This window comes from Erinaceus europaeus, chromosome 6 (genome assembly GCF_950295315.1).
Source record: "Erinaceus europaeus chromosome 6, mEriEur2.1, whole genome shotgun sequence".
Classification (NCBI taxonomy): Eukaryota; Metazoa; Chordata; class Mammalia; order Eulipotyphla; family Erinaceidae; genus Erinaceus; species Erinaceus europaeus.
The window spans coordinates 46,169,648-46,185,938 of record NC_080167.1 but is presented as its reverse complement, the minus strand read 5'-3'; the positions used below and the strand labels follow the sequence as shown (position 1 = coordinate 46,185,938).

The 16,291-nt window shown below is 49.4% G+C and overlaps 1 protein-coding gene across 8 annotated transcripts in view; it reads left to right on the top strand.

Moving 5' to 3' along the window:
- SFMBT2 (Scm like with four mbt domains 2) overlaps nucleotides 1-16,291 on the top strand; it is a 123,942-nt gene that overhangs the window by 101,811 nt on the left and 5,840 nt on the right. For 7 of the 8 annotated variants that reach the window (XM_060192130.1, XM_060192128.1, XM_060192126.1 and 4 more), the window contains exons 16-20: nucleotides 5,899-6,008; nucleotides 10,486-10,661; nucleotides 12,421-12,587; nucleotides 12,763-13,026; nucleotides 14,000-14,152. In XM_060192130.1, coding sequence (XP_060048113.1) covers nucleotides 5,899-6,008; nucleotides 10,486-10,661; nucleotides 12,421-12,587; nucleotides 12,763-13,026; nucleotides 14,000-14,152 — 870 coding nt within the window. The remainder of the gene's footprint in view (nucleotides 1-5,898; nucleotides 6,009-10,485; nucleotides 10,662-12,420; nucleotides 12,588-12,762; nucleotides 13,027-13,999; nucleotides 14,153-16,291) is intronic. The other variant, XM_007534363.3, reaches the window with a different exon arrangement.

Below are 16,291 nucleotides of genomic sequence, written 5' to 3'. Positions count from 1 at the left end.
GGGCTGGGAGCAGAGGGATTACGCAAGCACAGGACCCCAGGGATAGGTTTTGTTTGTTCTGGTCTTTTGTTTGTTTTTGTTGATGTTTGGGAAATACCTGAGACAGGAAGGGGCAAGCTTGAGAGGGAAGAAGAATGCTGGGTCCCCACTGAGCCAGTGTTTGTGCTAACACAGGTCCTGGGGCCCCAGAGCCTTGGGAGGACTCAGCTTTCCTCTCCATTACAGAGAAAGGGGGTCATGGCCACTGCAGAAGCTGGGGGACAGGGAGGCGGTGCTCTGGCTGCAGGCTTGCATATCTTCAACAGCTGTAAAATGACGCACTTTCTCTAGTCTGGGCTGCTGGCAGTGGGCAGTGTCTAGGGTCCTGGGGTGTGTGAGTTCCCAGGACCCCTCAGAGGCAGAGTCCAAGCCCCAGAGGGTGGCCTGAGCTCTGAGCACAGGGGACTAGAGTGGAGGAAGCTTCTGGAGAAACTGTTGGCAAGTCACTGTGCAGTCTGTGTTCACATTCTGGAGGACTGGAGGGTTTTGAGGCACCCAGATCTGTGAATGGCCTGGACTTCATGCAGCAGAAGGTGACCCCTAAGGGTCTGGAGCCAGAGCAGGAGATGGTCCAGTCTGGTCATCAGAGTCAGGTAGCACAGTGGGGAGGGGTCTCTTTTGGCTGCCCTGACTACCCAGCTGGAGAGGAAACCCACTACAGGGATGGGGACAGTGATCACTCAGTTGTAAGGCAGTGTGTTCCTGTCCTCTCTAACCCCCACTTTTTGCAGTGTCCCTCTCCTCTGCCCCAATAGTGCTAGACTCTCCCAGCTGGGTGTCAACCACCCATCTCCACATCATCCCCTCCCCCCAACCAAACCTCCTTTCTGGCATGTGACGTGGATGTGAGCAAGAGGTCCCCAAAAGTCCTGGTGAGCCTCACTAGGCTGGACCCTGTCTTGCTCACCAATTCTCAGACCCCCCCCCCCGACAAGCCAGTGCACCCTCCCCACCCAAATCACCACTCAGGCAGGTGTAACACTGGTGGGAACTGCCCCTGCCTCTGGCCCCACCTCTAGTGGAGAAATTCCTGGTATTACCCAGCCTTATTGCCCGTGGGCTGTGCTCTCCTCCACCTGGGTGACTTGAGGACTGTCTATTTTCCACACAAGGAGCACTGCTCCCCGACAATGGGCCTGGGTTTCCCTTGCTTTTGTCTGCACATACTTACTTCTGTCCCAGCAACTTTCCGTCTGCAACCAGAACACTCACACATGGAACCCCAGAAGTAGGAACCAAGCAGCTTTGACTGTTGACACCAGCAGTGAGCTGTTCTTCCTCCGTGAGGCAGCCTGGAGTTACTGGAGGGGAGGCAGCCTGGAGTTACTGGAGGGGAGCAGTTGTGGGGACAGGGACCTTAGGCAGTCCACAGGGACCTTTGAAGCATCCTGCCTGGCTGCCATCTAGGCAGTGGAGGTATGTGTGGGCAGCCAGACCACTCACCTGGAAGCTGGAACAAGCAGGTACTGAACGAGGTTCAGAAATGCAAAACCATCTCCTTGTTCAAGCCCACAACTTCTGATTTGCCTTTGCTGAATTCTGTCATCTTGTCACAGGATGGGACTTCCCAGAGGACAGATGACTCATTTCTAGATGCACAGAATAATCAAATTCAGATTCAGGGCTCCATTGAAATTCATTGAATAAGATTTAAAAAAAAAAAAATTTTTTTTTTCATTGGGCTGGGGAGCTAACACAGTGGTTATGCAAAAAGCCTTTCATGCCTGCAGCACCAGAGAACCCAGTCTCCAGCTCCACCATAAGCCAGAGCTGATCAGTGCTTGGAGGGGAAATATATATATATATATATATATATATATATATATATATATATATATATATATATAATTGCCTACTGTTGCCAGGTATATTCCTAGGTATTCTAGATAGAGGACCAAGGAAAAAGTCAGACCTATGTTAAGATTTTCAATCAAGAATAGAAAACCTTTTCCCTGCCATCTTTGATAATCAGGCCATCAGGTGCCCCAAAAATTGTGTCAGATGTCCCCAACATTTGTGTCATGTCTAGAGGAGCACTGGGTTTGGGCAGGTGGAGAGTTGAAGGGAGGATAACCTAGAAGGGTCAGACTTTTTTGAGATGTTTGGTTCTGAAAGGAGGCAGGAGCAGAAAGTCAGGCCAGGATTCTGAGGGAGGGCATTTTCTTTCGTGAAGGGGACAGACAGAAGCATGAGTGTGGCCCAATGAGGCTGTGAGGGACTGAGAGCACAGGAGAGGGCTTGGTGCATGGGCTATGCAGGACACATCCGAACTGCAAAAGCAGCCACCTTTCAATATGGCTTCTGTGCTCAGACGAGGCCTCCTTCTTGGGCCATAAATGATGGGACTTCAACTCTCTGGGGGAGTTTGTGGAATGTAAGGGCTAGGTCTTAGTGAGAATGCATCCCCAGTGACGAAGGTGGTCCTTCTGGGACAAGAGAGAGAAGGGGGCACTGCTCTACTTCTGGGCAGAAAGGGGGCTGACAGTGAGTGTGCTAGTCCTGCCCTTGGCTTCTCAACTGTCTTCAGCTCAAAACAGCCCCATGCCAGTGTGACACCTCAGGCAGCGAGGTGAGCCCCGTCACTGTAAACCAGAGAGATGGCAGTGCCATCATACACCATATGCACCATGGAAAAGTCAAGCAGATGTGATGTGGCCTAACACCTCCTTGGTGAAGGGACAGAGCTGGGGTTGGAGCCCAGATCCAGCCAACTGTATGGACTCCAAACACCTTTCTGGGATTCCAGGAAACCCAGTGTGGTATTGTTCTCCAATGAGCTTCCTCCTTGAGTTACCCCCACCCCACCAGCTTATTGAAGAGTGGTCACTGACTTTCTACCTAATGTCTGGTTCGTTTTGTTATAAAAGATGTATTTTATTTATTACATGAGAGAGGTAATTTTACATGAGATTGGGGCGGAGAGAATTGTACAATGCCAGGCTTGGACCAGAAACTTCAGGCATGAGAGTCCAGTGGTCTCCTAGTTATTTCCCCAACCGCAAAACAGTCATGTTTATGCATTTTTTCTTTTTCTTTTATATATTTTTATTATTCCCTTTTGTTGCCCTTGTTGTTTTATTGTTGTAGCTATTATTGTTGTTATTGGTGTCATCATTGTTGGATAGGACAGAGAGAAATGGAGAGAGGAGGGGAAGACAGAAAGGGGAGAGAGAGAGATGGACACCTGCAGACATGCTTCAATGCTTGTGAAGCGACTCCCCTGCAGGTGGGGAGCCGGTGGCTCGAACCAGGATCCTCACGCTGGTCCTTGTGCTTTGTGCCACCTATGCTTAACCCGCTGCACTACTGCTAAAGGGTGAGTTATAGGGAAAGAGACAGTGAAGGAGAAACAGAACAGCATTGTGTCACCCCTTGTGAAGCTTTCCCTGTGCAGATGCTCCTATGTAGTGGCCAGGAACTCGAACCCTGGTACTTGTGCATGGTGAAGTCTGTCCTCTACTGGGTGAGCCATCTCGTGCCCCCAGCTCACCTGTCAGATTGATTACTGGGGAGGGAGGGGGGTGGCTGAATCCTACCATCCTGTCTGATCAAGGACATGATTTACTGACTTTTTCCATTTTGTATAGAAAGTACCAGAATTGTGATAACCACTACACTAGGTGAACGTGATAACCACTACACAATGGAAACTAAAGTGTCAGAATTGTAATCGCACCCCTGACACCATAATCATCCTAACTCTGGCAAATAATTAATGGCTGTCTCCTTGGTTATATCTGTGTTGGTCACTCTAATGCAAAGAGAAATCATGTCCGCAGAAATTTAGTCAGCTCAAAGTTCCACAATTGTACAGAAAGCCTACTGAATTGGGAGGTAGGTCGTGTGGCATTGGATAAAGCCTCAGGAAAATGATTGTGCAGTGAACACTTCAGTGCCTAATTGCTACCTCTTCCAGTGCATTCTGGAAGGTGTTGCCTGTCCATGGCCACCAAGTGCATCTTGGGTAGGCAGCACGAGACTCAATGAAAAGAATCAGGTGACACCTCACCATCTATTGTAAACATCAAGTGCATTGGTCTAGCTAGTTGTAATGAGATTCACTTTCACACCTGGTCCAGAGATCACCTGTGCAGTGGGTGCAGGTGATTATTCTAAAGCAGAAACCAGAAACAGCTTGAGGCCATGTGCATCACCTCACTGTGGCCTGTGTGTGCCTGATGTAATCTGTGTCCTGGGGGAAGGGGGGATAGTTGTACCAAGACCCTTGAGGCAAAGTGAAGCCTTGCCCAGGCAGAGGGAGAAAGCAGCCAGGCAGGCTGCATGGCATAAAATAATTCATTAAGTCCTCAACAGCTGGAGAGATGGCATACTGGTTCTGCAAAAAGACTTCTATACCTGAGACACCAGAGGTCCTGGGTTCAATCCCCAGCACCACCATAAAGAACTGAGCAGTGCTGTGGGGAAATAAAAATAAATCCTTGATTAGAACTCAAAAAGCTTTGTAGTTACTCAGAATTCAGTCTGGTGACACACTATGTGAGTTACTTCCAGAAACCCCTCTGGCACTTGCCAAGGGTCAGAAATCCCTGCTAATACACCTTCTTCCCCAGACAGCAGGCAGGTCTCTGGGAAGCCAGAAGTGCCTGGGCTCTGATGCCAGCCTTCCCTCTCCTAGGATTTCTCCCACCCTCTCTGTGGTACTCAGCTTAGAACATGATTTGTGAACTCGGTGCTCTATACTCCTATGTTGTGTCTAAGTGGGGGGGAGGGGATTCAGGCGTAGTGAAGACATCCCTGTTCCCAGCTGTGAATTTGTTCCTAGGCACATGGTAGAGTCTCAGCAAGTGGGTATCTGCTGGCATGAAGCCCTAAGTCCCCTTGCCCTTCCCTGAGCTCAGCCAGAGCTGCCAGTGTGTGTTCACTGTGAATGACAGCTGGGGAGGTCTCCCTGTAGCCTGCAGGTGGCGCTCAAGAGGGCCAGATCTAGTGTTTCTTGGAGGACCACAGTAGTCAGAGACAGAATGCCTGTTCTGTGGGACTTAGGAGGGAAGGGGTGACTGGGGCCTGTGACATGGATGACATTGGTCATCCGGGTGTTGTGTCTCCTATGAGCTTCAACCTTCTGCCTCCTCAGAGCCCAGTGACTGAGCCTACAGTAGTGCTGGCGCCAGTCTGTTGGTTGTCTCTGTGTTGTAACTTAAGATGCAAAGGGTCAGGCAGTCATGCACCAGATTTCATATGCCAAGAACCCGGGTTCAACCCCCTAGTTCCCAGCTGCAGGGAGGAAGCTTAATGAGTGGTGAAGCAGTGCTGAAAGTATCTTTTTTTTTCTTTTCCTATCTCCTACTCCCCTCTCAATTTCCCTCTATCTCAAAAAGAAAAGTAGAAAGAAAGAGGGTATGTAGCATAATGATTATGCAAAGAGACTCTCATGCCTGAGGCTTGAAAGTCCCAGGTTCAATCCCTCATACCACCATAAAAGCCAGAGCTGGGCAGTGCTCTGGTAAAAAAAAAAAAAAAAAAAAAAAGGAATGAAGGAAGACCACCACCAAGAGCAACAGATTCATCGTGAAGACATTGAGCCCCAGCAATAACCCTGGTGGCAAAAAATTAAATAAGAAAAGGAAATTCTCCATAGCCCATCCTGGTGATCCTGTTGGAGACTAATCCGCAGTTCTCTGCAGGATGTGGATCTGCTTGTCCATGACCAGGAATATTAAGGAGACTCTGCCTTCCTCTCTCCCAGGCAGGGCTCAAACCCTCAGCCCAAGGGGATGGCTTGACCCCCGTGTCACCCCAGAATCAGCTTGGGAGTTCCCAGCTTTTTTTCCTGTGGGTGGATGTGACTGGAGTACTGCTGAGAAATGCAAGTTCACAGCTGCTTCTCTGCTCCCCCAGGTTCTGAGTCTGCTGATCAACGCAGCGTACAAGCCCGGCCGTGTGCTCCGGGAATTGCAGCTGGTGGGTGAGCCCCACTGGAACTTCCAGGAGGAGACACTCAAAGCCAAGTAAGTCTTCCATGCTGGGAGGCAGGAAGCTCAGTCTACTGCCCCCAGAGACAAGATGACCGCCTTCTGCCTGGCCCTGTGTTGCCTGCAGATGCTAGAGATGCTTTAGCTTAAGCCTAAGGATTCTGGATGTGAAGGCAGTTCAGTTTAACTAATGAGTTACTGTGTTAAAAGTTCAGAATAAACACACAGTTTCAAGGTCATGGTCAGGAGGGGTAAAGAGGTGCAGAGGAGAGGCTGTTACAGTGCTCAGTAACAGCTCCTGGTATCTGACAGCCTGAGGCCCAGGCTCTGAGAGCTGGCCCCTGCAGAAGATGAAGCAGACCCTTCTATTGCCTTAATGGGCTGTGGCTGGATGTGTGATATGTACTTGGCCACTCCTTGTCTTTGGGAAGGGCCAGATCAGAGAGGTGATTGTTAAGTCTTGCAATCTGGGATTAAAAGCATGAGCGGGAACCTTTCTCAGTCATGGAGGAGACAGACTCAAGACTTTATATTTGTTAATTGGTTGTTTTTTTGAGAAGTTTTTTTTTTCCCTATGTTTTTCTTTTATTCTGTTTTGCCATGAGGGTTATTGCTGGGGCTCAGTGCTGTGTTTGGAATCCATCACTTCTGGCAGACACTTTTTTTTTCTTTTTGATAGATACAGAGGGGGGTAGAGAGGGAGACAGACACCTGCAGTACCTCTTCACCACTCATGAAGTTTCCCCACTGCAGATGAGGGTGGGGGCTTGACCATGGTCCCTCGCATGATTCTAGGACACAGTGTCCCCAGAATACACCCTGTCCATCTTTTCTATCTGAAATGCCCAAGTGAATATTCTGGAATCACAGTGTCCTAGAACCACACACACAGAGGCAATAGCTACAGAATGAAGCTTTGCTTTGCTTAGAGTGAGTTGCTTTTTTAAAAAAATTGTTTTTGTATTTATTTTCCCTTTTGTTGCCCTTGTTGTTTAACATTGTTGTGGTTATTGATGTCGTTGTTATTGGATAGGACAGAGAAATGGAGAGATGAGGGGAAGACAGAGAGGGGGAGAGAAAGATAGACACCTGCAGACCTGCTTCACCGCTTGTGAAGCAACTCCCCTGCAGGTGGGGAGCTGGGGGCTCGAACTGGGATCTTTACACGGGTCCTTGTGCTTTGTGCCACGTGCGCTTACCCACTGCACCACCACCCGACTCCCATGAGTTGCTTTTTGGATGGCTTAAATCTCCCTCTTGTCTCCTTAATGCAAGTGGCTTTCCTGTTTGTGTGGTAAAGGGTGAGGGTTAACAAATAATGTGTCTAATGGCTATTTGCCTCTGGTAAGTTAAGTGGGGACCCAGTGAGATGCCAGAACCTGCCTTTTCCTTGGTGTTCATCACCAGGTAGGTATCTACCCAGCTTGTGTCTTTTACTAAGTTCTGTCATTCGAGATTGAAGAAAAGTCGTTTATGCTCTAAGAAGACATCCAGGTCACAAAGGCTGGGGATCAGGAGAGTGTGTGTTAGCAGGAGGCAGTGTGCCAGGGAAAGCTGGTCCCACGGCTCACACTTCTCCTTTCTCAATCAATAAATATGTGAACAGTCATCACCTGTACTGCAGAAAAGTGTCCAGTTGAATAGTCAGCATTTTTGCCGACTATATGTGGTGCTGGGGCTCCACACATGAAGTACTGATGCTGAGCAGCCTGCCCAGGCCTGTGTTTTTATTCTTTGTTTTAGAGAAATGTAGTGTATGTGTGTGTTGGGGGGGCGGTGACAGAGCAGAGGGGGAGAGACAGACAGATTCATAGACACCACTTCACTAACCATGGAGTTTCCCTTGGAGCCAGTGTTCAGAGTCAGGCCTCACACATGTTAAAGTTTACTCTCTATTGATTGAGAGTTGAGCCTGATTTCTGAAAAAAAATATATATATATTAAATATATATATATACATATATACATTAAAATATACATATATACATAAATATATGTGTATATATTTTGCCAGAAGAGAAATTTGGGCTATATCTTAAGGGGTTTTTAAAAAGTTCTGATTCGATACATTTATTTTTTATTTTTATTTTCAGGGTTATTGCTGGGGCTCAGTACCAGCACTACAAATCCAGTGTTCTCAGCAGCCATTTTTCCCTTTTTTTTAATTTTATTTGTTAAGACAGAACCAAATTGAGAGGGGGAGGGAGAGGGAAAGGTAGATACCTGCTGACCTACTTCACCGCTCATCTGCCCATGGATCTTATTTATACATTTAAGGACATTCAGTCGGGTTTCCCAATACATTTGGGATTGTGAGGCTGAGAAAATGCTAAACTCCTCCTCACATGGCTTTCATTGATGATCTTTATAAAAACCAAACTTAATGTGTTTCTCCAGTCCCGTTACAGGTAGTCAGAATAGTTCAGCGCTCTCCTGAGATGATTTCCAGTGGCTTCGATTTCATTATCACTCGGGCAGAAACGAGAACAAGTCACATGACTGAGTTCTGCTCAGCTCCATGGAAATTATCATTGTTTCCTCTTTTTCATGAGCAATGACTAATTCTGTGTTTTTGCTTATTTTACTTTTGGCTTTTTACTCTTGCTTATGTTTTGTGAGCATTAAAATGGACTATTCATACTGAGAGATTTCTTTTTAAAATAAAAATTTTAAGACACAGAGAGAATGTGAAAAAACCACAGTACAAGAGGCTTCCTTCAGTGAGGCTGAGCTCACCTGCTTATGGCAAAGCAACGCACTAACCAAGTGAGCTATTCTGCTGACCCACCAGAGGGAATTTCTTTCTCCTCTTTCTTTCTTTCTTTCTTTCTTTCTTTCTTTCTTTCTTTCTTTCTTTCTTCCTTCCTTCCTTCCTTCCTTCCTTCCTTTCTTCCTTCCTTCCTTCCTTCCTTCCTTTCTTTTCCTTTCTTTCCTTTCCTTTTTTTTTTTTTTTTGCCTCCAGGGCTATTGCTGGGGCTCAGTTCCTGCACTATGAATCCACTGTTCCTGGCAGCCATCTTTTTTCCATTTGTTGTTGTTGGATAGGACAGAGAGAAATCAAGAGAAGAGGGGAAGACAGAGAGGGAGAGGAGAAAGATTGACACCCACAGACCTGCTTCACTGCTTGCAAATTGACCTCCACTGCAGATGGGGAGCTGGGAACTCGAACTGGGATCCTTGCAACACTCCTTGCACTTCACACTATGTGCACATAGCCCAGTGCACTACCACCCAGCCACACCCCGCCCAAGGGAATTTCTGTGAGAAAGAATCCCCAACCTGAGAGTTTCCCCCACCACAGAAGACTTAGTTTCTGGCTCATTTGTTCATTTCCCCAGCTCAGGCTGCTGCCCTGGCGCTCCAGGAAGGCCAGCAGATGTACCTGCTTGCAGAGAGATGGCTGAAGGCAGGAGTGTTCTCCCGGCCACCAGGAACAGTCTGGCTCTTCCCAAAAGCACCCATACATCTTGTTGGTTGCACCCTCTCTCCAATGCTAGAATTGCAAGAGCCACCTTAGTACCATGACACAAAGTCCTGAGCCAGGAGCCAGACTTGGGACAGTGATGGGACCCTGGAGTCAGAAGGTGCCATCTCTGTCACTCATACGGAGCTTGATTCTCTAGCTCTAAAGTTAGGATGTGGAGCTCAGATCTCAGACCTTCTTGACTCAGTCCCTGCCTATTTCTGAGAAAGCTTTGGGAGTCAGACAACAATAGCCACCTTTGAGATGTGAATCACACACAGCCTGCTTCTGTTGGAACAAAGAAAGGGGCTTCTTGGGATGTCCGATTCACAAAGTAGATTTTGCAGGAGAAGTTGCATAATGGTTATAAAGAAATGGTTTCATGCCTGAGACTCCAAAGTTCCAAGTTCAATCCCCAGCACCACGATAAGCAGTATTAAGAACTAAGCAGTATTCTGGTAAAAATAAAGAATAAAATACAACAAACAAAAATTGGGTTTGGTGTAAGTTTAGCAAATAATCAGATTGATGACTTGGGCTCAGGAGGAACTTGAATCCAGAACAGCCCACAGACCACTTTGATAGCACTGGTCCAGAGAGGGGTCCTGGTGCCAGGGTTTTTTGCACTGTGAATGCATGAGGGGCCACAGTAAATACTGTAGAAATTCCCAGAAGCAGAGGGAGCCATGTAAGTTGGCTTGTTATAGTGTTGGTTGTTTTTTTGTTTTTTTTAATTTTTCTATCTCCCCTGTTAAACCAGTTTTCTTGGGGACTTGAGCTGGTCATCCTGAACCAGCTGCTCTCTGTGCCCTTGATGACTGATGAGGGTCATGTCTCAGGTCCCAGTTCTTCTGCTCCTTCACAGAGTTTGGAGGTTTGGGGAGCAGTGTCTTCTCAGAACCAGACCCTCCTCAGTTCTAACTTTTGGCTCCCACTGTTGCCCAAGGAACATGGAGGCTTCGGACTGGTTTCCCTGACATGTCACAGCCCCTTTCATGGAATCTCTGTGACCATGGATAGGTGCCATCACATCTTCCTCCTTGTCCCTAGGTACAGAGGCAAGACCTACAGGGCCGTCGCCAAGATTGTACGCACATCTGACCAGGTGGCTGATTTCTGCCGGCGGGTGTGTGCCAGGCTGGAGTGCTGCCCCAATCTCTTCAGCCCCGTGTTGGTCTCTGAACGCTGCCCAGAAAATTGCTCTGTCCACACCAAGACCAAGTACAGTGAGTGCTGGTGGGGGTGGTGGGTGGGCCGGGTGCACTCCTGCCTGAGGGGGAATGTATGGGAGCACATTGCGCTTACTCACCGGTCTCCCCAGGATTCCCCAGGATTCCCCAGTCTTGGGAGCAGGTGTCAGAGAAGGTGGGAAATGGCTATGGTTGAGGTATTGGGCCAAAAGAGGGGGCAACAGGAGGCCCTGGGGCCTCACCTCCCTCCCAGAATCACACAGCACATATGGGACGTACAGCAAACACCTGTGCCTCACACTTTGGAGGTGTGGACAGGGTCTCCTCAGCTCCTCTCCTTGGTGTGCAGATGCTGTGACCTGTGGCTGGCCCCCTGTAGCCACCACCTGCTGTCCTCTGCTGCGAAGGGCATCAGTCCCTTTGGCATCAGTGTTCGGGGCCTCATCTCACCTCAGCCAAACACTGAGGCCCCGTCATCTCCAGCTGCAGTCAGGCAGCCAGAGTGAGAGCTTCGACATTTGCACTAGGGATGAGACCATTCTCTTGATAACACCTCGTCTTTCTCCTGGAAGTGAGGGCTTTATGCCTGCACAAACTCCACTGCTCCCAGTGGCCTCTTGTTCTCTTCTTACCCCCTCCCCTTTTAAATCTGAGCTAGAGACAGGAAGAGGGAAAGGAAAAATAGCACAGCACCACTCCACCACCCTAGAAGCTTCCCCTCACTTGGTGCTGAGGGGTTGGAACTGGGTCCTGTGTGTAGTAAATTGTGCTGTATACTGGGAGAACCAGTTCTGGAGCCCCCACGACATTTTCTGAACATGATGGTTTTGGAGAATATTTGTCTCCATCCAGTTTTTGCTCAGAATTATTTCCTGAGGTATAATCAAGATGTCTGCCTGCTTCCCCAGTTGGAAGAGTGATCTTTCTTGCTTATAATTTCTTTTCCTTCTTCTTGTCTCTACTCTCTCTGTGTCTATGCAAACTTGTGTGTGTAACCTTCAGTATTTTAGTGGCCAGGGTGTTAATACATCTGTGAAAACACAGGACTTGTCTTTCTGGGGTTCTTGGTTCTGTCCTCATTGTCTTATGCACTGGAGTGTTGCCCTGGCTTCTCTCTCATGTGAAATTCTCTCTCTCTTATGGGGTAAACACAGCAAATGGGTTTCTTTTTCTCCTTCTTCTTCTTCTTCTTCTTCTTCTTCTTCTTCTTCTTCTTCTTCTTCTTCTTCTTCTTCTTCTTCTTCTTCTTCTTCTTCTTCTTATTTTTTTTTCCTGCCTCTATGGTTATTGCTGGAGCTTGGTGCCTCCACTTTGAATCCACTACTTCTGGAGGCCATTTTTTCCCATTTTTGTTACCCATGTTCTTGTTATTATTGTTATTGCTATTGTTGTTGTTGTTGGATAGTACAGAGAAATCGAGAGAGGAGGGGGAGATAGTGAGGGGGTGAGAAAGATGGACACCTACAGACCTGCTTCACTGCTTGTGATGTGATCCCCCTTCAGGTGGGGAGTGGGGGACTTAAACCAGGATCCTTAAGCCAGTTCTTGTGCTTCTCACCATGTGCACTTAACCCGGTATGCTACCGCCCGGTCCCAACAAATCTATTTCTATAGTTACTTACTTAGAGAGAGAGAGAAACACCAGAGCATCACTCTGTCCCATGTGACAGTAAGGACTGCAGTCAAGACCTCATCCCACAAGTCCACTGCTCTCCCACTGTACCACCTCCCAGGCTGCACAGTGAATCTTAATAGAATAAAGCAAACAAAATTTGGATGGTCCCCATCTTTGCAGCCTATTATTATGGAAAGCGGAAGAGAATTGTCAAACCCCCTATTGGGGAGCTCACCGTGGACAGTGGACACCCCAAGCCTGCCCGGCGACGGAAGCGGCGGAAATCCATATTTGTGCAGAAGAAGCGGAGGTCATCCACCTCGGACCTTGCCGGGGGCTCAGGGGAGGTATGTTCTATGTGATGGCACCTTCCCATGCCCGGCAGGGACCCAGGGGCTTGGCTAGGGTGTGACCCTCTGCAGGAAAGGCCATAATTGGACATGACTGGTCAGGCATAGGACACCAGGGAGCCCCCTGTGTCCCCTCCTTGCGTCAGCCTCCCCATGCTGTCTCTTTCCCCAGGAGAGTGAGGAGGACGATGCAGATGCAATGGATGATGACAGTGCCAGTGAGGAGACTGGTTCTGAGCTCCGGGATGATCAGACAGACACCTCCTCTGCTGAGGTCCCCTCCTCCAGGCCACGGAGGGCTGTTACTCTGAGGGGCAGCACTGAACCCGAGCACCAGCTACCCTTTGAGAGGACACGCCGGGGACGCAGAGTCCAGCCCCCTGCCTGCACCCAGGGGGTCATCAAGGGGCCTGCAACTGACCAAGATACCACTGAGGTACAATCTGTGGCCTGAAGCCAGTCTGTGGGTTCCCCAACCTTTATGGGTCATTGCTCTGTTTGATTAGAGAACTACCGCTTGTATGAGGTCTGCCTTCCTTGTGAAGTCATTCCTTTGTGAGGTCGCATCCTGTATGAGGTCACTTCCTGTGGGGGGGTCACACTCCTGTGTGGGCTCAATGCCCTGTGTCAGGCCATCTCCTATTTGGATTGACTTCTGTGTGGGGTCACTTCCTAGTAGGTTTCACTCTCCTATGTGAAGGTCACCCTCCTGTGTGAGGTCATACTCTTTATGGGGTCATCCTCCTATTTGGGGATCACCCTACTATGTGAGATCACATCCTGTGTGAGCTCACCTCCTATGGGGTGATTGCCTCATGTGGGGTTCCACTACTGTGTGTGCTCCCCAGACCAGTGTCCTGTCACTGTCACACAGCCAGTGGGGGCTCCACAGGGCAGCTTGGGACATAAGCAGTCAGAGCATGGAGCTCACCCAGGGGACCCTGGCAATCTGTGGCATGGAGGCCTCCCCCCTTGCCCCTTATATCACAGCTCTCCTGTCAAAGGGACTTACACAGAAGCAGCTGAGAGGTGAATGGCTGCTGTTACCATGTCTCCCACATGTGTGGTTTCACCACTCCCAGACTGACTTCCTCATTCAGGGAGACGGAAAGACAGCACAACACAAGAGTGCCCCCTGGTTATGACACTCCCATGTGGTGCCAGGTTCAAACCCAGGCCACACTCGTGGCAAGGCATGCACCTTACCTGCTGAGCTACTGCCCAGCCCTGTACCTTTGTCTTTAAACCTCTAACAGCACACAAGTCACAGGACAGTGACAGGTGACTGCTGTCCCTCCCTCCGTCCCTGTGGTGATGGGTGACCCCTGCCCCTTCCTCCATCCTCATAGTGACAGGTTACCCATAGTGACAGCTGACCCATGCCCCTCCCTCTGTCCCCATGCTGACAGGTGGCCCCTGCCCTTCCTCTGCAGGATGCCCAGCAACAGGAGGAGGAAAGGCTGGTCCTGGACAGCAACCCACTGGAGTGGTCGGTGACAGATGTGGTGCGCTTCATCAAGCTGACGGACTGTGCCCCTCTGGCCAAGATCTTCCAGGAGCAGGTGGGGATGCTCCCGTGCTCTGGGGGTCCTGGCTCCCACTCCCACTTTGGGGCTGCAGAAAGCTCTCTGGACTTGGTATCAGTCAAAGGGATGCTTCCTTTTTACTGGAGGAACATTGGGAGTCCCTGGGAGTATTTCACTCAGCGGCCTGGTGGGGAGAGGTGCCAGCACTCTACTTGGCCTTAGTGCCCCACACTCATGAGGGGCGGGATGGCTGTTCCTGCTGGACAGGCTGGGAGTGCGCCCTCTGATCCCCTCTGGGAACGAGAGCAGGAAGAGACCCATGTCGATCACTCTCTGTTACGGTGTCACCAAACTGCTGCCCTGTGCTGGCTCCCCAGGGGCTGATGGTCTGGGAGCTAAATCTGATGCCTCTCAGGAGGCAGCACAGCAGGCTGCCTTTCAGAAGTCAGAGGCATGAGTTCATTCTTGGCACCATTGTTCTCCAAGTGGTGATATCATGAGGGGAGGGGGAGAGGTTCAAGGCAGGGAGGGTGGCCATGAGCCAGGTCAGCGGTCATCAGCTGTCAGCTCCAGTCTCTCACCCACCTGCTGTCCCCAGGTCAGTGGTCGGGAAAGCAACCTCTGCCGTCAGCTCATTTGGCCTCATTTCACCCCCATCCGTCTCACAGCCTCCACCACGAGCACACAGCAGCATCTGTGCAGAGCAGATCCTGGCCTTGGGCCCTGGAGCCAGCTCACCTGGTTGAGCATGTGCTTTGCTCTGTGTCCTGGGTTTGAGCCCTGGCCCCGTATGTGAGCACCGTGGCAGCATCAGAGGACGCTTCACAGATGGGGGATCTGTGCCTTGGTCTCTGCTCTCTCTGTCATTCTGTTTCTCTCTTCTCTCTTCCTTGTTTTCCAAAAAAAAAAAAAAGAGTGAATAACTAGCCACATTGCCTGGGAGGTTTTGCAGCAAGTAAGGTGTTGGACTTGTGGGTGTGCATACATGACAGTGACACTCTGCTTTCTCTCCTGTTATGTAAATAAATAAATGAAAGCGTGAGAAATGTTGGATCTTGGGAAAGTAGGGTGCACCAGATATAGGGGACCAGAACCCAGGCCCCTGAGCTCTGTTGCACTTCATGGTTGGGAGAGACTTGCTTTAAACATCCTCACTAGTGTAGGAAGAAGCCTGGAGATGCCTGGGAATGGTCCACTCACCTCCCACAGTGGGACTATGCCATGTGTTCGACCCCAACCAGAACATCAATAGGTGTTTGTCCTCAGAAATCTGCATTACATCAGAGCATGGAGCGAGGAACCTCAAAAGCATCTTGGCAGGGCTGCACGGGTGATGACAATGAATGCCAGACCACCATGGCATTGTCATGTCGCCCCCCTGACTGTGCAGTAGGTACACATTATGTCCACATCATGCATCCCATAGTCTGTGAGGGCAGCAGTCTTTGTCACAGTGTGCAGTTTTAGGCCTTTTTCCTTGGGGCCTGTTAGCCCAAACTGCTTATTAGCTTAAGACATTCACCAGATGCCCATCAGAGAACAGGGTTTATAGTTAGAGAGGGACATGAGTGATCACAGGTGGTCGAGCATTCTTATTGTTCTATACATAACTCGTTAGTAATTGAGAAGTTAGTTTAGCAGAGAAACCAACAATGTATCAGTCAGTTACAGGTATTATAATTCAAACATCAAAAAGTCGGGGGGGTTCAACAGTTGAACCAGGAAGACCACTGAGCAGTAGTGCATATGCAAGGCTCTGGGTCCACTCCCAAACTGCAGAAAGGCTGCACCTTGCTACCCACCCCCTCCATTCCCTTGTGGGAGCTCCTATGTGGGCCACTGAGAGCCCCAGGAGATGTCCAGCCAGCTGCAAACAAGTTCAAAGACACGGACTTGATTCTACCCATAGCAGGTTGTTTGAACTAAAAAGCTTTGCCCCACAGAGTCTGGATTCTTCCCCAGCCTATAGTGTGACCTCCACACCAAGCCCAGTAGAACCCTCATTGGACAAAGGTCACAGGATGCCACTCCGAGTTGCCCACACATCATCGTTTGGTGCTCTGTGGCCTGAGGAGCACTGTGTGTAACTTTGCAATTTCACACAGTCCGGCTGGGAGAATGGGGGCAGCTTCCACAGTGGGAGACTATGTCTCTGTGCTTAGAAAATAAGCTATT